This window comes from Peromyscus californicus, unplaced genomic scaffold (assembly GCF_007827085.1).
Source record: "Peromyscus californicus insignis strain IS unplaced genomic scaffold, ASM782708v3 Scaffold_5__1_contigs__length_169319896, whole genome shotgun sequence".
NCBI classification, from domain to species: Eukaryota; Metazoa; Chordata; class Mammalia; order Rodentia; family Cricetidae; genus Peromyscus; species Peromyscus californicus.
Genome location: NW_026294573.1, coordinates 1,366,488 through 1,383,096, shown reverse-complemented (window position 1 = coordinate 1,383,096; position 16,609 = coordinate 1,366,488). Strand labels below are relative to the sequence as shown.

The 16,609-nt window shown below is 55.2% G+C and overlaps 1 protein-coding gene across 1 annotated transcript in view; it reads right to left on the bottom strand.

Annotated features, from left to right (window-relative positions):
* Plch2 (phospholipase C eta 2) overlaps positions 1 to 16,609 on the bottom strand; it is a 58,595-nt gene that overhangs the window by 25,107 nt on the left and 16,879 nt on the right. Inside the window, exon 2 of the mRNA XM_052715057.1 lies at positions 169 to 315. Within this exon, the coding sequence (XP_052571017.1) occupies positions 169 to 315 (147 nt within the window). The remainder of the gene's footprint in view (positions 1 to 168; positions 316 to 16,609) is intronic.

Below are 16,609 nucleotides of genomic sequence, written 5' to 3'. Positions count from 1 at the left end.
TTATTCCAGATCCCACTGCAGAAGCCCCAGACCACCTACGTCTAGAGATGACCAGCACACCATCTCAGTGGGGTCTTAGCTCATAACAGCATCTACTTGGGAGGCCTCCCTGTCCTGTGCTCCCCAGGCTCAGGCCTACCCATCCCCATCCCTGGGTTGTTGACTCACTCTTGGCCTTCTCATTCTTGCGTGAGGGCCGCCAGCGGAGGCAGGAGCGGTGCTCATCCAGGTAGTAGAAGCGGACCAGGCCCTTGGAGCTGCCACGGAGCTTCACCATCTGGGTCCCCTCCTGCATGGCACTCATGCATCGCTCCACTAGACACAGGTGGACACATGACAGAGACAGACAGAAGAAACTATGAGAGCTATGGTCATTTCACTTCTCTCCAAAGGGCCCTGTGTGCCTGTGTGGCCCTGCCCAAGCATGAGACAGAGTGGTTACCACTCCTTCTCCAATGGTCCTGGGCCACTTGAGGTGGGTTGAGGCACCAGGGAGGACATTCAGCAATAGCCTATTCCCCAACACATGGCCAGTCCCAGAAACTGCTGAGACCCTAAGTGGCCTTCGCTTAGACTGCCAAGCAGTCAGAGACCAGAGGCCAGACCAGTTCCCAAATCCACTGTGCATGGAGCTCCCATGCTGGGCACAAGGTGGGCCTAGGCACCATGCACCAAGCCTGACTCCTAGCCCCAGCCATGGGCCACTCCTGAGAGCCTACTGCCCCTTCTTGCACATCAGGAACAACATCTGTCTCATGGGCAGCAAGGTCAGAGAGAAGTCCTGTGGGAAGGCACAGAGCTGGGAGGCTGAGAGCTGGGTTTAAGTTCACAACCTCCTCTTTCCTTGTCAACTAGGCCTCCTGTCCCAGGGTAAGGTCCACAAGTTTCAAAGAGTCCAGGCCAGGGCCAAGCCTTCTTCCTCAGGCTGCATATCTATCTATATACAGGAAGTCCAGGAGCCAGAGGGCACTACATCTCACAATGAGGTATCCCCAGGTGAGCAGTGCAGAAAACCAGAGGGAGTGCCAGCCCAGGGGGGCTGTTTGGAGGAAGCTATTGTTGACCATACGCAGAAGGGCATTGCAGGCTTGGGGGTGGATACTCAAGGAAGATAGGACTCTCTAGGGGACAAAGCCAGTCTGGGGACACAGGTGTGGCTGCTGGGTGTATCTGAGGTAGATTTGGGGACAGAGACAAGCCCCGGATGCCCCTCATGCTGTTCTTGAAGAAAGAGACTGAATGTGCACCCTCTGCTCCTGAAGCAAGGAGCAGTGAAGCGAGGGTCTCCGTGGCTTCCTGAGATGCACTGGACCCTCCCACTGACCACCCAGCAGCCTTCTTTCTTCTGTTCATTGCCTCACCGTCCGGGGCTTCTGATACCATCTAGAGGCCATGGTGTCTATACCCGCATGCCTCAATAACTAGGCTGAAGGTACCACTGCCCCATAAAATTCCAAAGATCCCCCTCAGAAAGAGTTCTGAAGTCACCTGTGAGTTCCCAGCACATACAACCAGGGCCCTGGCTTCTGGGCCCGGAGATCTGAGTGGGAGATGCAAGGGAATGGGAGGTTGGTGTGGGGAAGGCGAGAACCCAGGCCTCTTGCAAACCCAGGGACAGTCCTAACTTCCCTAGGAAGCTATGCACCCTGTGGGCCCATAGGGCTTGGCCAGTCCCTTTCTTACCTAGAAGACTGAGCTGCCATTGTGGTGACACTACCACACTCCCTCCAACCCAGAGGAGCACCTCTGCTAGGCAGGCCACAGCTCCTGTGGTCCGGCTGGCAGCAGACGGCTGAAGATCAGGCATATCCAGATGACAGCTGGAGGCTTGCTCCCCAAAGCCAGAAAGGACCCTCAGCGATGGGCCAAGCAGAGGTGGTGGCTGGCACAGGGGCTCCTCGGGGCTCCCCTTCTCTCCTCTACCTCTTCCTCTTCCTCCTTGGAGCCCACCGAAGTCCCTCCAGGGCTGTTCCCAGATCCCACTGGCATTGACCCAACTGCTATCTGCAGCCCTGGATGGTCCCCGGGCCAGCCCACCCATCCTCTAGAATACACAGGTCTGTTTGAAGATGAATCCCAGGGGCGGGTGAGTGGCCAAGCCTCGCCCTGTCATCCTTGGCCAATCCCCACAGTAATCCTGCTGGATCCAGCCCAGCTGGCCAAAGGATTTAGGCCAGAGGCATGCCCAGCTGCCAGTTTAGAGCAGACTGCCCCATGTCTGAGCAACCAGACTCACATTTAAGGCAGAGGCAGGGTAACAGGTCAGAGAAGGGACAATCCCTCCAGGACACAAAACTATGGCTACAAGACCTGGGGTGATGCCCTCCGTGAGATTCCCCACTAGGAGGGTCTGTCTATCCATAGGTTTGCTCCTTCATGGGCTGTCTTCCTAAATCCTGCCCATACTGGGTATCCAGGGCTGGTATCTGTTTTTTTTTTTTTGTTTTGTTTTGTTTTTTTTTTTTTGTTTTTTTGTTTTTGTTGTTGTTTTCTTTTCTTTTTCAAGACAAGGTTTCACTGTGTAGCCCTGGCTGTCCTGGAACTCGCTCTGTAGACCAGGTTGGCCTCGAACTCACTGAGATTCGCCTGCCTCTAAGTGCTGGGATTAAAGGTGTGTAACACATGCCCGGCCAGGGCTGGTATCTGTGAGTCTCTGTTTCAAGCTATCACTTTCTCCTGCCTGAAATCCTTGTACATATAGGGACTTCCAAGTGGATCCCCACAGTGTGGCAGTGAGCCGGTCCACAGGTGGGACAAAGGCCGCAGTATGTTGTCTCAAAGCCCAGGGTCAAGAACCCAGCCACAGCCGGGCGGTGTTGGCGCACGCCTTTAATCCCAGCATTTGGGAGGCAGAGGCAGGTGGATCTCTGTGAGTTTGAGGCCAGCCTGGTCTCCAAAGCGAGATCCAGGAAAGGTGCAAAGCTACACAGAGAAACCCTGTCTCGAAAAACAAACAAAAGAACTCAGCCCCCTTTGGCTGGAGGCCAGAGCTAAGCCAGGGCCACTTGCCTAGAACCTTGTGACCCAGAGGAACTTGACCCAGGGCAGAGAGGACACCTTTCTACTTTGACCTCCAGCATGAGGAGAATATAGGTTCCCTGAGCTTTGTGCAACTCTCTGTGCAGACTCTGCTCCAAAGCCCAGTCCTCCCCTACCCCAAGCTGGCCTCTCCTGGTGCCCACCAGAACCAGAGTTATGGAGGCATCCCATTACCCAGGGTACATTATTGCTATATTCTGTATCCAAAGCTGGGCATATCTAGGCAGCCAGACCCTTCATGACAATTTCCTGACAGGGAAGGAGGCCCAGGACCCAGAAAGGACCTGCCCACCTACCAGGACACTGACCGTAAGGCTGAGTGGAAGTCACCACTCCACACCAGCCATAAGCAACCTTAAGAGGCAGCTGAGCACCTAAGAAACTCTCAGCATTGTATTCAATTCTGCATTCCATACTCCGGGCAACCGGAAGTGGGGAGATAGTAAGAATGGAAGGTAGAGTTTCATATTGGCTTCATTGCCTCATGGGCATCCCAGCTTCCTACCTGACCAGGCTCCTGCTTCTGGCAATGGACAACACATCCTGAGAGTCCCTGACAGGGTATTCCACATCCCCATAGCCATATCATCCCACTTCAAAAAGCACCCTCAGTGTTCTTGCCCAGCCCACCCTCTTGACCCTGGCCTGTCTGCTCATGTGTCCTGAGCAACGGGAAGCTCAGCCACAGGGAATCAGGACCCACTGGGCCAGATCCAATGTAATCAACTCACAAACAAACCCAGGACCCAATTAGGAGCCTTGGCCAGAGGCCTTGCCTCATTTGCTGGATGGAGGTTGACAGGCGGCCTGCCCTTTCTGCCACAAATTAGATTAGGGAACCATTTACTGCTAGGACAGGAAGGAGCACAGCCCTAGCAGCCCCCCTCCCCTCGGGAGACAGGCCACAGGAGACCCCGACAGCATGGTCACCTGTGTAGGCAAAGCCCAGAATCCCCAGTGAGTAGTAGGATGAAAACTAGGGGGAAAAAAAGATCCAAGTATCAGGGAAGCCACGGGGGTGCTAAGGCTGGGTAAGATGGGACACACGCCCTGAGTGCTCCAGGACCACATGATTCTCCACCCTGGATGGCATCTATGCCACCCTCCCTCTTGTCTGCTGCCACATTCCATCAGCCATCCCCATCTCTCCAATGGTAAGGCCACTACACTTCCCATTCAGTGCTCACAGCCCACTGTATGCCAGAATTTCTAGATTTCCTGTTCTCTTTAGGTACCCTGCCTCTGGACGCAGCTGCTCTTCCCTTGCCTGGGCCTAGCCCAGTCTAGGGCCATTCATGCTCCCCAAATCTCCCCAGAACTGGATACCTCTGCCCTCTTCCCTCTCTGCTTTTAGCCACTCTCTAGTCTCCCACCATCAGCCGGAAAAGGGAGTTAGGTGCCTAGGCAGGGGTTCTAGGAGAGACACAGATCCATCAGTACCAGCAGCCCCAGCAGAAGACCCAGATCACTGCACCCCAAACTCTCTGACCCTCTTAGTGACCCCAGGCCATAATCCCCCACTGACTAGGCAGGCAGAGGCCCAGCTAATCCTCCCTCACACAGGGTTCTGCTAGTAAGGCCTCTTCCACTGTCCTGGGGACCAAGGTGACCCTACCCACTGCTGCTACTGCAAAAGACAGGTGGACGTGGCTACTGAGCAAACCAGTGCCCTCGTTGAGGAAGACGGTAGAGGATAACTACCAGGAGCAGCTTGTCCATAGTGTACCGGACCAGGGTCAGACAGCAAGAGGCAGACAGGTTACCGGCCACACAAGGTTCAAGCCCACCGACGACGGCTGTCCTGAACATGACCATCTGGCCACCCGAGCCAGATGGGAAGCTCAGACATACCCCCCCCCCCCCCCGCCCCTGGCACAGAAAAAAGGGCAGCCATTCCCAGAAGAGCTAAATGCAATGGTGTAGGAGAAGTACCCTGCCCCTTCCAATGCCACCAGGACCTCACATCTACCCAGAGCTACCCAACAGGCCATAAGCATGCTTAGGACCCAGGTCCAGAGATGGGTAAAACTCCTGCCTGCTGCCTGGGGGATGACTCAGACCACCTTTGGAGGCCAGAGGTAGTAAGCTCTCCATATTGCGGTCACAGAGGGACTCTGAAACCCCAGCGTGTCTTTCACAGTTGAGCTGTGTTGTCACTGTGCTTTCCTTCACAGTCAGGCCCTAGGGCTCCCCCTGCTCCCCAAGAAGTTCTAGGGACCCTCAGGAGCCAAAGATTTGCAGTTTCCAGAAGTTTAAGGTATCCACCATGGTCCTCACTCAGGTGGCTCAGGCAGGTGCTGCAATGTTACCTCTCTAACTTGCTGTCATGTACTAGCCCCACAAAGTCTCACGTGGGAGAGGAACAGGTGCATTTGGTTGCCTACCAAAAGAGGCACACTTGCCCCAACCACCCATCTCCAGGACAGTTAGGTAGGACAGTAGCTTCTGAACTCCTCTTGTCCTAACTTTGCCTGCCCCACACTGACCTACACAACTCCTTCACAGAATGCTGCCTGCCCCCAAGGGTCTCCTCTCTGCTCTGTCTTAGCATCACCCAGCACCTAGCAAGCAAGAGACAGAATGGATGAGGGGGACTAAGAAAAGCCAAGGCCATATAGTCTGCTCTGGGAGCTGTGGGCAACTATGCCCCCCAGACCATACCAACACTAGTGAGTCAGTCTCTCCAGAGTACAGCCAGCTTCAGAGAAACAGGTACTCCCCTGTCCCTAGCTCGGGTGTCCTCATCACCTCTGTACCTCAGTTCCCCTGCTGATGAAAGGCATGTTCCCACAGCCCTGGCTCCTCCTGCCTGGAGTCCACAGATACTGGCAGCTGCTGAAAGGAGAAAGAGCCCATGCTGTCCAGAGCTGTCCACTGGTGCCATTTTACTTCTGTGAGGGAGATCGATCTTGTCCTAACCCAGTGGGCAACACAGCTTGATGGCTGCTGTGAACAAGAAAGCAGCATCCGTTCAGCAGACTTGCCTCTCCCCAGGGAAAGCTGGAAAATCAATTTACTCTCCCAATAAACCTACAAATCATACACACAGTCCTTGCCAAACATGCACACATACACAGGGGCATTTCTGGGTACAATGGCCCTCATCTCACCAGCAGGGCAGGACTTACATGTGTTACCTAGTAAGTGGGGCTCCAAAGGTCAGCAGCATGGGACATGAAGGAACAAAGCTCCCCCAGCCCTTTCCCTGCAGCCTTGAGCCTCCTCAGGGGCCTCCTAAACGGCAGGCCATCCCAGCCAACATTTAGATGGTGCCTGGGGTGGAGTGGAGGAAGGAGGAAGTCGTCCTGCCCCAGCCCCACAGCGCCCACCGGGATGAGCCCGGCCCCTGGCCCTGTGCCACTCAGGAGGGAGGGATAGGCCCACACACATATGGCCAAGCTTATTTAAACATCTGAGAACAGCAATGCAACCCCCCGCACGTCTGGGCGCCTCCTCCCCAACTATTTTTACTGTATCAGGGAGTGTGAGCCGGCTTGTTCCCGCCCTCCTCGGCCAGACCCAAGGGGTTGTGCTCGCTTTAGGAGGAATCTCTCAACAGCAGTAGAAATAATAGCCACTACCCAGCCCAGGGCCATCTGACCAGGTCTGAGGCTGCCCTGGGGATGGAACAGCAGGCCCGCTCTGCTGGGTGGATGTGCCCTTTTCCTCCAGCAGTGTCTGCCCCATGATATGCAGCTCCAGCTTCTAGCAGGAGGAAACAAGTTCTGTGTGTGTGTGGGGGGGGGGGGGGGGGTATCTGACCCATCACATCGCCTGGCTGAGCAGTGTGGACAGCCACCCAGACCTTGTTCTGCCCCATGTTCAGATGCCTGGGGCAGCCAAGGAGATGAGCAACCTAGGCTCTCGGCGCTCCACTCACCATGCTAACTAATTTGCCTATCCACGAGCTGACCTGAGCTGCTACCATCCACCTTCTCTCAGAAGTTCCTGCAGCTCAGGGACCTGGCCCTGGACAGCAGAGACTGGGCAGCAGCCTGGCCCATCCTCGGCTAGTGGCATCAGCTTCAAGATTTAGCCCCTACCCAGCCCAGCCTACTCACAGGGCTTTAATGATGACCCTAACCCAACAGAAGTGATGATGAACCCAAGTTCAAAGCCATTAAGTTATGTGTGAAGGTGCCAGAGGTCAGGAACTCAACTTGGAGCCACAGTAGCAGCAAAGAAACGGGGCATTCTCGAAGGTCAACAGTGTCCACTACCGAATGCCAAATTCCACTTAGAGAAGCCCCCACATGTTCAGGCCTAAACCGGGTCTCTCCACGCCTACCTCCAAGTATGCCTGCAATGGCCATGGGGGCCTGGGGCCTTTAGCCCACGGAGGTCCCAGCTTCTGGCCTTCCTCTATCTCCAGCAGAGCTCCAAGACCATACTCAGAGTCCCTCCAGAGCGGAACTGGTACCCTTCCTACCCTCTCACTGTCCCTGGCTATCACTAGCTGGTGGCATGTAGCAGCTCAGCTCACAGCAGTGGCTTCAATCACATTCGACAGCTCTGCTAGGAAGAGAACTCTATTAATAGTCCATTTCACAGTTTTCTGCTCCCCCAGGTGGCTCTCCTTCCTGTGTCCCTGGGGGTTCCTGTCTTTGCCACCAGCCACTCACTTCCCTGAGGCCACAGCTGCCCTCTCTTCCTCCAGCAGGGCCTAGTCAGCAGCCATGCATACTTGTGCTGGGCTCCTGAAGGCAAGCGATCAGCCACTGTCTGGGATAGATTCTGACCCCAAGCCACTGCCCGGGACACCTTGGAGGAGCTGTCACAGGAATCAGACTGTAGTCATCAGTGTGGAGCCCCTTCTGGAAAGTCACCAGATTTGGGTAGGGATTTCTCTCAAGAGCGCAAGTAAGAATGAGAAGAGCCAGTCCTGCCTTGCTGCTTACCCTGGAGCTCAGACCAGGCAAGGAGGGATGGCAGCAGCTGACAGGGTGGGTGGCCTCTGGGTATGGTCAAGCAGGGGCCAGAGACAACAGGAAACAAGAGGTCTGAGCCCCTGAATAAGTGCCCAGCACTGGGCAACAAGGGCCACCTCGAGGCTAGAGTGCACTGGGCCCTCCACAGGGCCGGAGAACTGGCCAGTCAGCCTCAGAAGAAAGTGACTCTCCAAGTTTGACTTTCTCCGTGCCTGTGTCTCCTGAAGCTGGAGACGCCTGCCCTGCTGGACACCTCCACAGCCACTGCCTCCCTCCCACCTTGTTCTTGCTGAGGCCGGGCGAGACTCCCTGGCTCTGGACCTCCTGGGATGTTTTCTGTGCTGTCCCATCATCCCTGGTAACCCAAAACAGTGTGAGCTGCATCTGAGAACTGGGCTGCCAAAACCTAAGTCACCTCAACCACAGGTCCAGAAGCTAGAGACCTGAAGAGCTTCAGCAGGAAATGGAGCCATGGATGATACAGGGCTGTGGCCTGACCAGCCTGGAGTCTAGATGCCCTCAGGCCCTCTGGGGGCCTGGGCTGCTGAGTCTTAGCAGGCTGAGGACAGCTTCCCAGGACTGATTGGCCAGTTGCTTCCAAGTCAGGGCTACACCCTCATACCTGAAGGCTTCCTTCTTGGGGAGGGCTGGAAGGGATCCCAAGGCTAGCCCCTTGAGCTATCCCAGCAGCTTACCTCACTCACCTCTGGCTGTCCACCACAGCTCAGGGATGTCACCCAGCTGGTAAAGGGCTCCTGTACCCAGAAGGTGACTTCCCAGAAATCAAAGAAAACACCCAATCCTGGGGCTGGTGCTCACCTCCCCCACCCTGCCCCTTCTCTTCCCCACACAGGAAGTCTGTCCAGTCGGCCATGAGCCCACGTACTCTGTGCTGAAAGCAAACTCCCGGGAATAAGCAAGCTCACTCCTCTGATTACTCATTTTTCTAACCAGCCCTCCCCCACCTCTTTGAGGTGGAGCTACAAGCTCTGGCCCAGGACAAGCCCCTGTACCCACATCCGCCCAGAGAGAGGGGGCACTTTCTTGGGCAGGGGCATTCTCACTCTCCAGGGATGGTGCCAGGAGCTAGGGAATCTTCGTCATCAGCTCATTAGTGGTGCAGATGGAGGGCCAGAGCCAGGACAGCAGCCATCTGCTCCTTCCTCAGCTGCATGTTGAAACTGCAAGGACTCTGCTGTGATACATCTCTCCTGAGGTCACCAGAAGATGGGAGTGGGCCTGGAGTCCTCCCGCTGCCACCTCCCTCCTCCTAAGACCAGGGCTCTTCCCTCGACCAGCTGAAAACCCCATATATGTCCAGTCCCCTGGACCCTGGTGCCTCAAGGCTACATGGCAGCATCCATTCCCTGCCCCTCCAACAAGCAGGTGTCCCAAGCCTAGTGACCCCAGGGCAAAGACTCCCATGGGCACTCTGCAGGCCAGCCAGGATAGAGACTAGCAGAGTGTGCCCCAGTAGCCCTGACCATACTGGTCATGCTGTCCCCAACTCATAAAGAGCATCTTAGGCAGAGAGAAGAGGAGGGACAGGAGGGAAGGAACAGGCGGGCATTCGTGGAGCAACCACACAGGTCAGGTGTGGCACAACAATCTGCAGACAGTTTTTGAATGTTTACAAGTTGCTCTATGAGGTGGTCCCATACCATCCCTTCCCATCCCTGCAGGTTCGGGGGGGTGGTCCTCAGTGTGAAATCATACAGCCCTTTAAGCTTCTCTACACTTCTTCAACATCCATATCAATCCGGAGCAGAACAAGTCCAGTCCCAGATCAACCCGCCAAACAAACCAGGAAGGCATAGCTGATTCTCCTTGGAACTCGGGGCCTTGATCAGGAACTTCTTCCTCCTGCCTAACTCAAATCACTTCTGATGCAGCCATAACCTTGGGTCCCTTTCACTCTTAGTCTCTCCCACCCTGGCCCACACCAAGCTTTGTGCTGAGACAGAGACCCTGCCCAGGAGAAATCCCCCACCCCCACTAAAGATGCCTGCACAAAAAAACTCAGAGAATGGCTTCTTCTCACACCCAACCCCCTTGCTCCGCTCCTGTGGGCAGCCTGGAAGACTTATGCACCCCTGCTGGTCCGTGCTGTTTGCCTAGGGCAATGCCAGTTCCCTAGACAGGAAAAGTGGGACAGATCTAAAAGCAAGGGAGTTTCACTCTGGGGAACCTCGGGGTAACTGGGAGGGAAGGCGGCAATGGTTCTGTCCATGGTGCTGACCAGATTTCAGGGCATTGCCCCCCTCTGCCCCCCAGCCCACAGCCCCTGACAGCTCAGGACCTTCCCTCCTCCAGACATCCCCTTGGACAGACTGGAAGTCAGGGACAGCGGCTGTCGGGCAGGCACACCTCATTCTGCAGAATGGGACCTCAGCACCTTCACAGGTGTAGCATCTATTAGCAAGATGCCAATGTGGGGGAAGATGGGGTGCTGCACCGCCTGGCAGCTGACAGGGAATGGGGTCACCAGGCTTCTCTCCCAGAGACCCTAAGAGAAGGATCAAGCACGGCAGAGCACTTGCTCTGAGGTCTGAGCTGAGCTGGGAATCACAACCCTCTTCCAGACACCCTCCTACCTGCCCTTACCTTGGTCCTGGCTAAGCCCACCGGTGGGCCCAGGCTCTTCCATGGCCCGCAGGCACCAGCCCCACTGTTACCGGCACGGCCCAAGGGGGCCGGGACCCTGTGCTGGTCCCCAGTGTCCCCAAAGTCGTAGCCTGATCCAAGGCGCCCCACGCACAGCGCCCATACCGGTTCAAAGCCCGCTGTAGCTAGCTGCTACGGCTGCTTGCTAACGAAGGAAGAGAGGGGAGGGGAGGGGCAGGATGAGGCCTCACCGCCACTGGGACCGCCCCTCCCACGGGAGCCCCGCCTGCCCTTAACTCTTGGCTATCCAGCTCCTGGCCTGCCATGGCTGCTGTTCAGGAGCATCAGTTTGACTCAAGGAGGGAGTTTCAGATGGGCACCAAGCCAGCACTGCTCAGAGGCCAGAAGAGGAGGCAGTGCCGGCCACTTGACACTCCCACAGTGGCTTCAATGACCACTCACCACACTCACCTCTCTCTCCAAGCTGGTCCCTCCTACCAGAGGGGTAGCTATACACCCTCAAGGAACAGAAGTCAAATGAACCTGGCTGACAGTTTCTGGTGACCACAGAGTAGTCCTTTTGACTACCACACTCCCTAGGTCTTGTGCCTAGACCTTCCAAACTGGGCTGAAGTGCCTGTCCATCAACTTTCCTGGCTGGAGGTATCCAGGCTTGGGGAGGCTGAGTCCAAGGGCTAGTTCTGTAAAAGCCCCACCCTGTGTTCACCCAGGTTTCCTCCTCCTGACTCCATGTGTCTATTGTTAAGCCCTTTCTACTTGGCTGCACAGCTTTGTGGGGTCTGGGGGACAATAATGACTGTTGGCATGGCAGAGAATGCCCCCTGTGTACACTCGCCCTGGGGCAGGCCCTGAAGTACACAGGGCACAGAGTAAGTGGCGTGGCCTGGTCCAGCCTGGGCTCACCTCTCTGGGATCTGCTTGATCTGTGTACAGCGTCTGGGCAAAGCTCCATTCTCCAGACTGCTCACTCCAGCTCAGGAGAGGTGGTGAAAGGAGTGACTTCTGCCCCCAGAACATCTGGTATGGCTTTAAACTCACACCCTGGGGAGGGGGCTGGGACTGTTAGTGGGGGTCCAGAAGAACAGACCATTGGTAAGCACAGGTCCAACTAGGAGGACATGGGCCACCTATGGGCTCTCTGAACTGCCACCTCCAAGGTGTGACAGCCTCCTGCCATGCAGGGCACCAGGTGTGAAGGGGGAGGAGAGCCTCTGTCAGTACTACCAGCTGGGTTCTGCCAGGAAAGGCCCTTGGCCCTGCTGCCTGGCACCCTTAAAGGAGCAGCCTTCCTTCTTTGCTGTTACTCCTATGCTCTGGCATTTTTGAGCAGAGTAGCTCTGTTCTAGACTATAGGAACTGCTCTCTGGGTAGATTCTGTGTCTCTCATTGGCATAGAGCCTAGGCATGACTCCAGGGTCTATGTCTATCCCACCGACAGATCCAAGGAAACAAAGGTGTCCTCCTCTGGGTAGGTATTGACTGATGAGGTCATATTGGAGCACAGGTGGGCTGCCAGGACAAAAAGAAGGAGCACCATCATAGAGAGCACCAGAGACTGGGAGACCAGAAAGGAAAAAAAATCCCAGGAAAGTGCCCACAGCTGGGCTTTATGTGTTTCCTCCGGGAACTAGCTGCCTCCTCAGAAGAAAAAAAAGAAAAGAAACTGAGGCAGGGAGGGAGAAGAAAAAGGGCAAGGTGACAGCAAAAACCAGAGGCAGGGAGAGAGAAGGTGGGGGAGATACACCCACTAGCCAGGCAGGTGTCAAGGTCCCTGGAGAACAACCCAGAGTGGGGCTACCTTCTCCCTGATGGACAAAAGGCCCCTGAGCCTCCCTAGAGAAGCTGGGTGTAACCTAAGTTCACATGGTAATGAATAATCCATCACAGAGTCAGCTCCCCCTCCCCTGATGCAGCCAGAGGATGATTTCCAGCACTGAGACCACGATTAAAAACGGTGATTAAAATCCACCAGGCACATGTTAATTTGTTCAGATTCTGATCTCTTTTCTCTTAAGCAGAATTCCACTCTGAAAGCTTTTGGCCTGGCTGGTCGCGAGCAGGGAGACTCCCTGGAAAGAAAGAGCCTGTGACCTTAAAGGAGTTAGGGACGCAAGGAGTTTAGTCTCCTCCTTTGCAGAGGACCACCAGATAGACAGGTGTGGGGTACACACCCAGGGGCTCCTGCTACCACAGTGTTCCTCCAGAGTGAGCTCCACATGCTCAGATAAGGCTGGGCTTCCACATGCCCACAGGCCACAAGGTTCTGCTGGACCTGAGCTCCTACTGTAAGGGGACGCTGCTCCCTGGGGACCAGTTCTCACCTTCCCCATCTAAGTTCCCCTTGCTCTTTAGTGGCATTGTCAGAGAGGGCAGGAGGATGATACACCCTGAGACAGGCCTTTAGGAGGACAGAACCAATTCCTTCTCTGTGCTTCAGTCCCCTCAGTGTTTAATGAAAACACCACACATGTTCACATGTGCCCTAGGTCTGTCCTTTATTCATGGGTACCCACTGAGAGCTCATCCCAGCCTAGCTGGATCACACACATCTTACAGGGCCTATTTAGGCACCAAAGGGCCTGCTTCTAGTTTCTCAGCTGTGAGCATTCTTGCCCTAAAGCTTGCTCTTTCTCTCTTTCTCTCTTTCTCTCTTTCTCTCTTTCTCTCTTTCTCTCTCTCTCTTTCTTTCTTTCTTTCTTTCTTTCTTTTTTTTTTTTCTAGACAGGGTTTCTCTGTGTAGTTTTGGTGCCTGTCCTGGATCTTGCTCTGGAGATCAGGCTGGCCTCGAACTCACAGAGATCCACCTGGCTCTGCCTCCCAAGTCCTGAGATTAAAAGTGTGTGCCACTGCCACCCGGCCTGCCCTAAAGCTTTGACAGAGGTCAGAGAGGCCAGGGGGCTCCCTAGTGTACTACAGTGGATGGCAGCAGTCTGGGGGAAAGCCAGGCCCTGACTCCCCTGACACTGCTTTTCACCTAGGTTCCTAGTTTACCTGAAGGGTATGAAGTAGGACCCCTCAGTCCTGCACAGGAGTGTCTCCACCTCCCAGTGCCATAGGAAACCTGTGGGCGGCTCAAAGCACAAGTTAGGCTGGCCAGCTCAGCTGTGTATAGTACAATGATAAGGAAGAAACCACCCTGAAAGTGGGCCAGAGGTAGAGATGTGGTGATAGAGGCAGTGTGAGGGATAGCCAGGAAGGCCAGCTGAGTAGGGAGGAGAGAGAGAGGGCCCCCAGGTACTTCTCCTAAACAGGACATCCCCAGCATACTGATCCAGAAGGCAGCACCTAGGAGCAGGGGCCAGTACCATGAGCCCAGCACTGGGTCCTTGGGCTGAGGACCAAGGGTAAGGTAGAGTGGAGGCTGGGAATATCCTAGGAAATACCACAAGAGCTGCAAATGCCTCCACAGATAGAGCCAAACGCAGCCAGGAAGGGATGTGGCAAGCCTAGGCCAGGAAACATTACAGTTTGAGTCCTAGACCTCTGCTACTTCTGAGCAGTCCACTGAAATGCACTGCTTTTCTAGCCTGCTTCCCTATCCAGCATCGAGGGAGGACCAGCAGCCTGAGAGAGCAGGAGCCAGCCTGGAGCCTTGAGCCGAGGCTTTCTTCCACTGAAGAAGAGGAGTCCTCTAGGTGGGAGGCAGGACCCTCTTTGTGGCCCACCAGGCCAAAGGCAGAAGAGCTAAATCTCTTTTAATGACTGTCACTACAAGAAGGGAACCTGGGAGCATTGGCTCCATGGTTCTAGGGTCATTAGCTCTGCCTATAGATGGGTAACAGCTGCCACTTTCCAATAATCTCCAGAAAGCGAAGGCTAGGAGAAAAACGCATCCCCAAATTCAGCAGAGTGATTCATACCTCTAAAGCCTTTGTGGGGCACCTCAGATCTGAACTTCCAACTTCTGTCCTACATAAATCTCCAAGGAAACGCTTCCAGTGGCCAGCTGTGTACCCAGCTCTGAATATCTGTAACAGCCACTGCCCAGAAGCCTGGCCACATCACGAGGAGATAGGCACAGTGTAGGGGCCCTAATGTGGCCCCAGTTCCGCTGTGAGGCCATCTCAGAATGCCCAAATCAGGAGAGCTCCAGAAGCTACTGATTTCAATCTCTTTCTTTTCCAGAGAGAGAAACCTTCTGGGGTGGACTGGTCCCCACAGTCACTCTGACCCTGCTGAGCCCTGGAGTGTGAGTACCAGGGTCCACTGACATGGAACATCATAATTACCTCAGAAGTACTGAATGATGAAGTGTAGGCCGTTCTGGTATGGAGTCAGTGCTGACAGCCCTGCACTGATTCCATACCAGAATGGCCCAGCAGTCCATGCCTAAGACATTTTTATTAATTATTCAACACCAAATCCAATTCAGTGTTGTCTCTTGCCTTGTGTGAGAGTTGCCAATGTTACCACCTCTAGTGAGGAACCAAAGCTGCTTCAGAGGATGTGGTAGGATCCCCCAACCACCTCACAGCCCTGGCTCACCCTGGATACCAGTACAGGCTGAGCAACCTCCCGACCTGGGTAGCAAGTGGCAGCATGTGAATGCAGAGTAGAGCATGTAGAGACACCATTCACTCAAATCCAGTGTCTCTAGTACAAAAGACCCCTGCCGTCATTGTCATCAGATCCCCTCATGGAGTCACACCCAGTGAGCTGAGCCCAGGTCATCATTCTCAGGATGAATGCTTCAGAGGGCATGTGGCCTCAAGAGAACTGGCCAATAGACCACAGTTATCCAATTACCATAGCTGCCCCCAAGTGACCACAGCTGCTTTAGAGTGACCACAACAGCTCCAATCACCACAGATGCCTCAGAGTCACTACAGCTGCCCCAGTGACCACAGCTGTCGCGGTGGCCACAACCTCTCCAGGCACCACCACAGCTGTCCCAGTGACCCCGGCTGTCCAGGCTGACCATACCTACCCCATTGATCACAACTGCCCCAGGAACCACAGCTGCCTCAGACTACCCAAGAAGGAAACTGCCATTCCAGATCTGACATGCCCACCTGCCCTACCCCCAAGCCTAGTGGAGTCAGGTTCAAAAGAAACATCACTCAGTTCCAAGACAGACGAAGAAACAAGACAGAGCAGAAACAGCCAGAGGTGGGGTCCATGGAGGAGGGAGACAGCACAAGGAGATGGGATGCTCTGGCCAGGTTGTCACTGTCCCCACAGCAGCCCTGTGTTGCCAGGACGGAAGAGCTGCTGAGGCCCTCAGGCTGGTACACAGTCCCAATCGCAGCGCCCATGGGTTGCAGAGAACACGGATGACAGCATAGTCTGGGTGATAACGAGGAGAGTGGCAGGGAACAGAGGCCTGGGCAACTGGAGGGTCAAGAGGTTTTAGAAAGGCTTTGACCTGAATTGTTGCAGCCACAAGTGCTGACCCCTAGTGCTCAGAGGCTTGGCCATATAGGCAAGCAGCATCTTGCCTTGGCCAAAGGCTTCTGCAGCTACAGCACACATCTATTGTTTGGCCTCTCACTCCCCAGGAGGGCCGCTTAGCCCGCTCAGGCACCGAAGGGAGGGGTCTGGCCTAGGTCAACGGGTCAGAGTCCTGCCTGGAGCGGCAGTAGCCTGAATAGAGCCAAAGTCAGCAGACACTGCCCTGGCAGCTCACCCTGCCTCCCTGCACCAACCTGACCTAGATTCTGTGCCGGTGTGCGGCAGCTATGCAGAGCTGCGGCCAGCCTGGCATTGAGACAGGTGGGCAGAATCCAGAACCAGCATAGCCACATGGCCACCAGCATGGCCCCAAGATACACTTTGTGTGGGGTTCATGTGTGCTGCCCACCCTTTCTAATCCCTCCCTGTGCGGGGCCCCAAGGTCCCTGCCTGAGAAGCTCTGAGGAGTCCTTGACCTCCACTCTCTGGTCTGGCCTCTACCCAAGGGCCTGCTACAGGAAGAGAAGACGGGGAGGCTGGACCCACTCTGCTGTCTCCTTTCCGCTCTATAGCCCTGTGGTTAGAGCAAGGGGTCCAAGACTGTGGAGCCACAAGGTCTGCTAGCG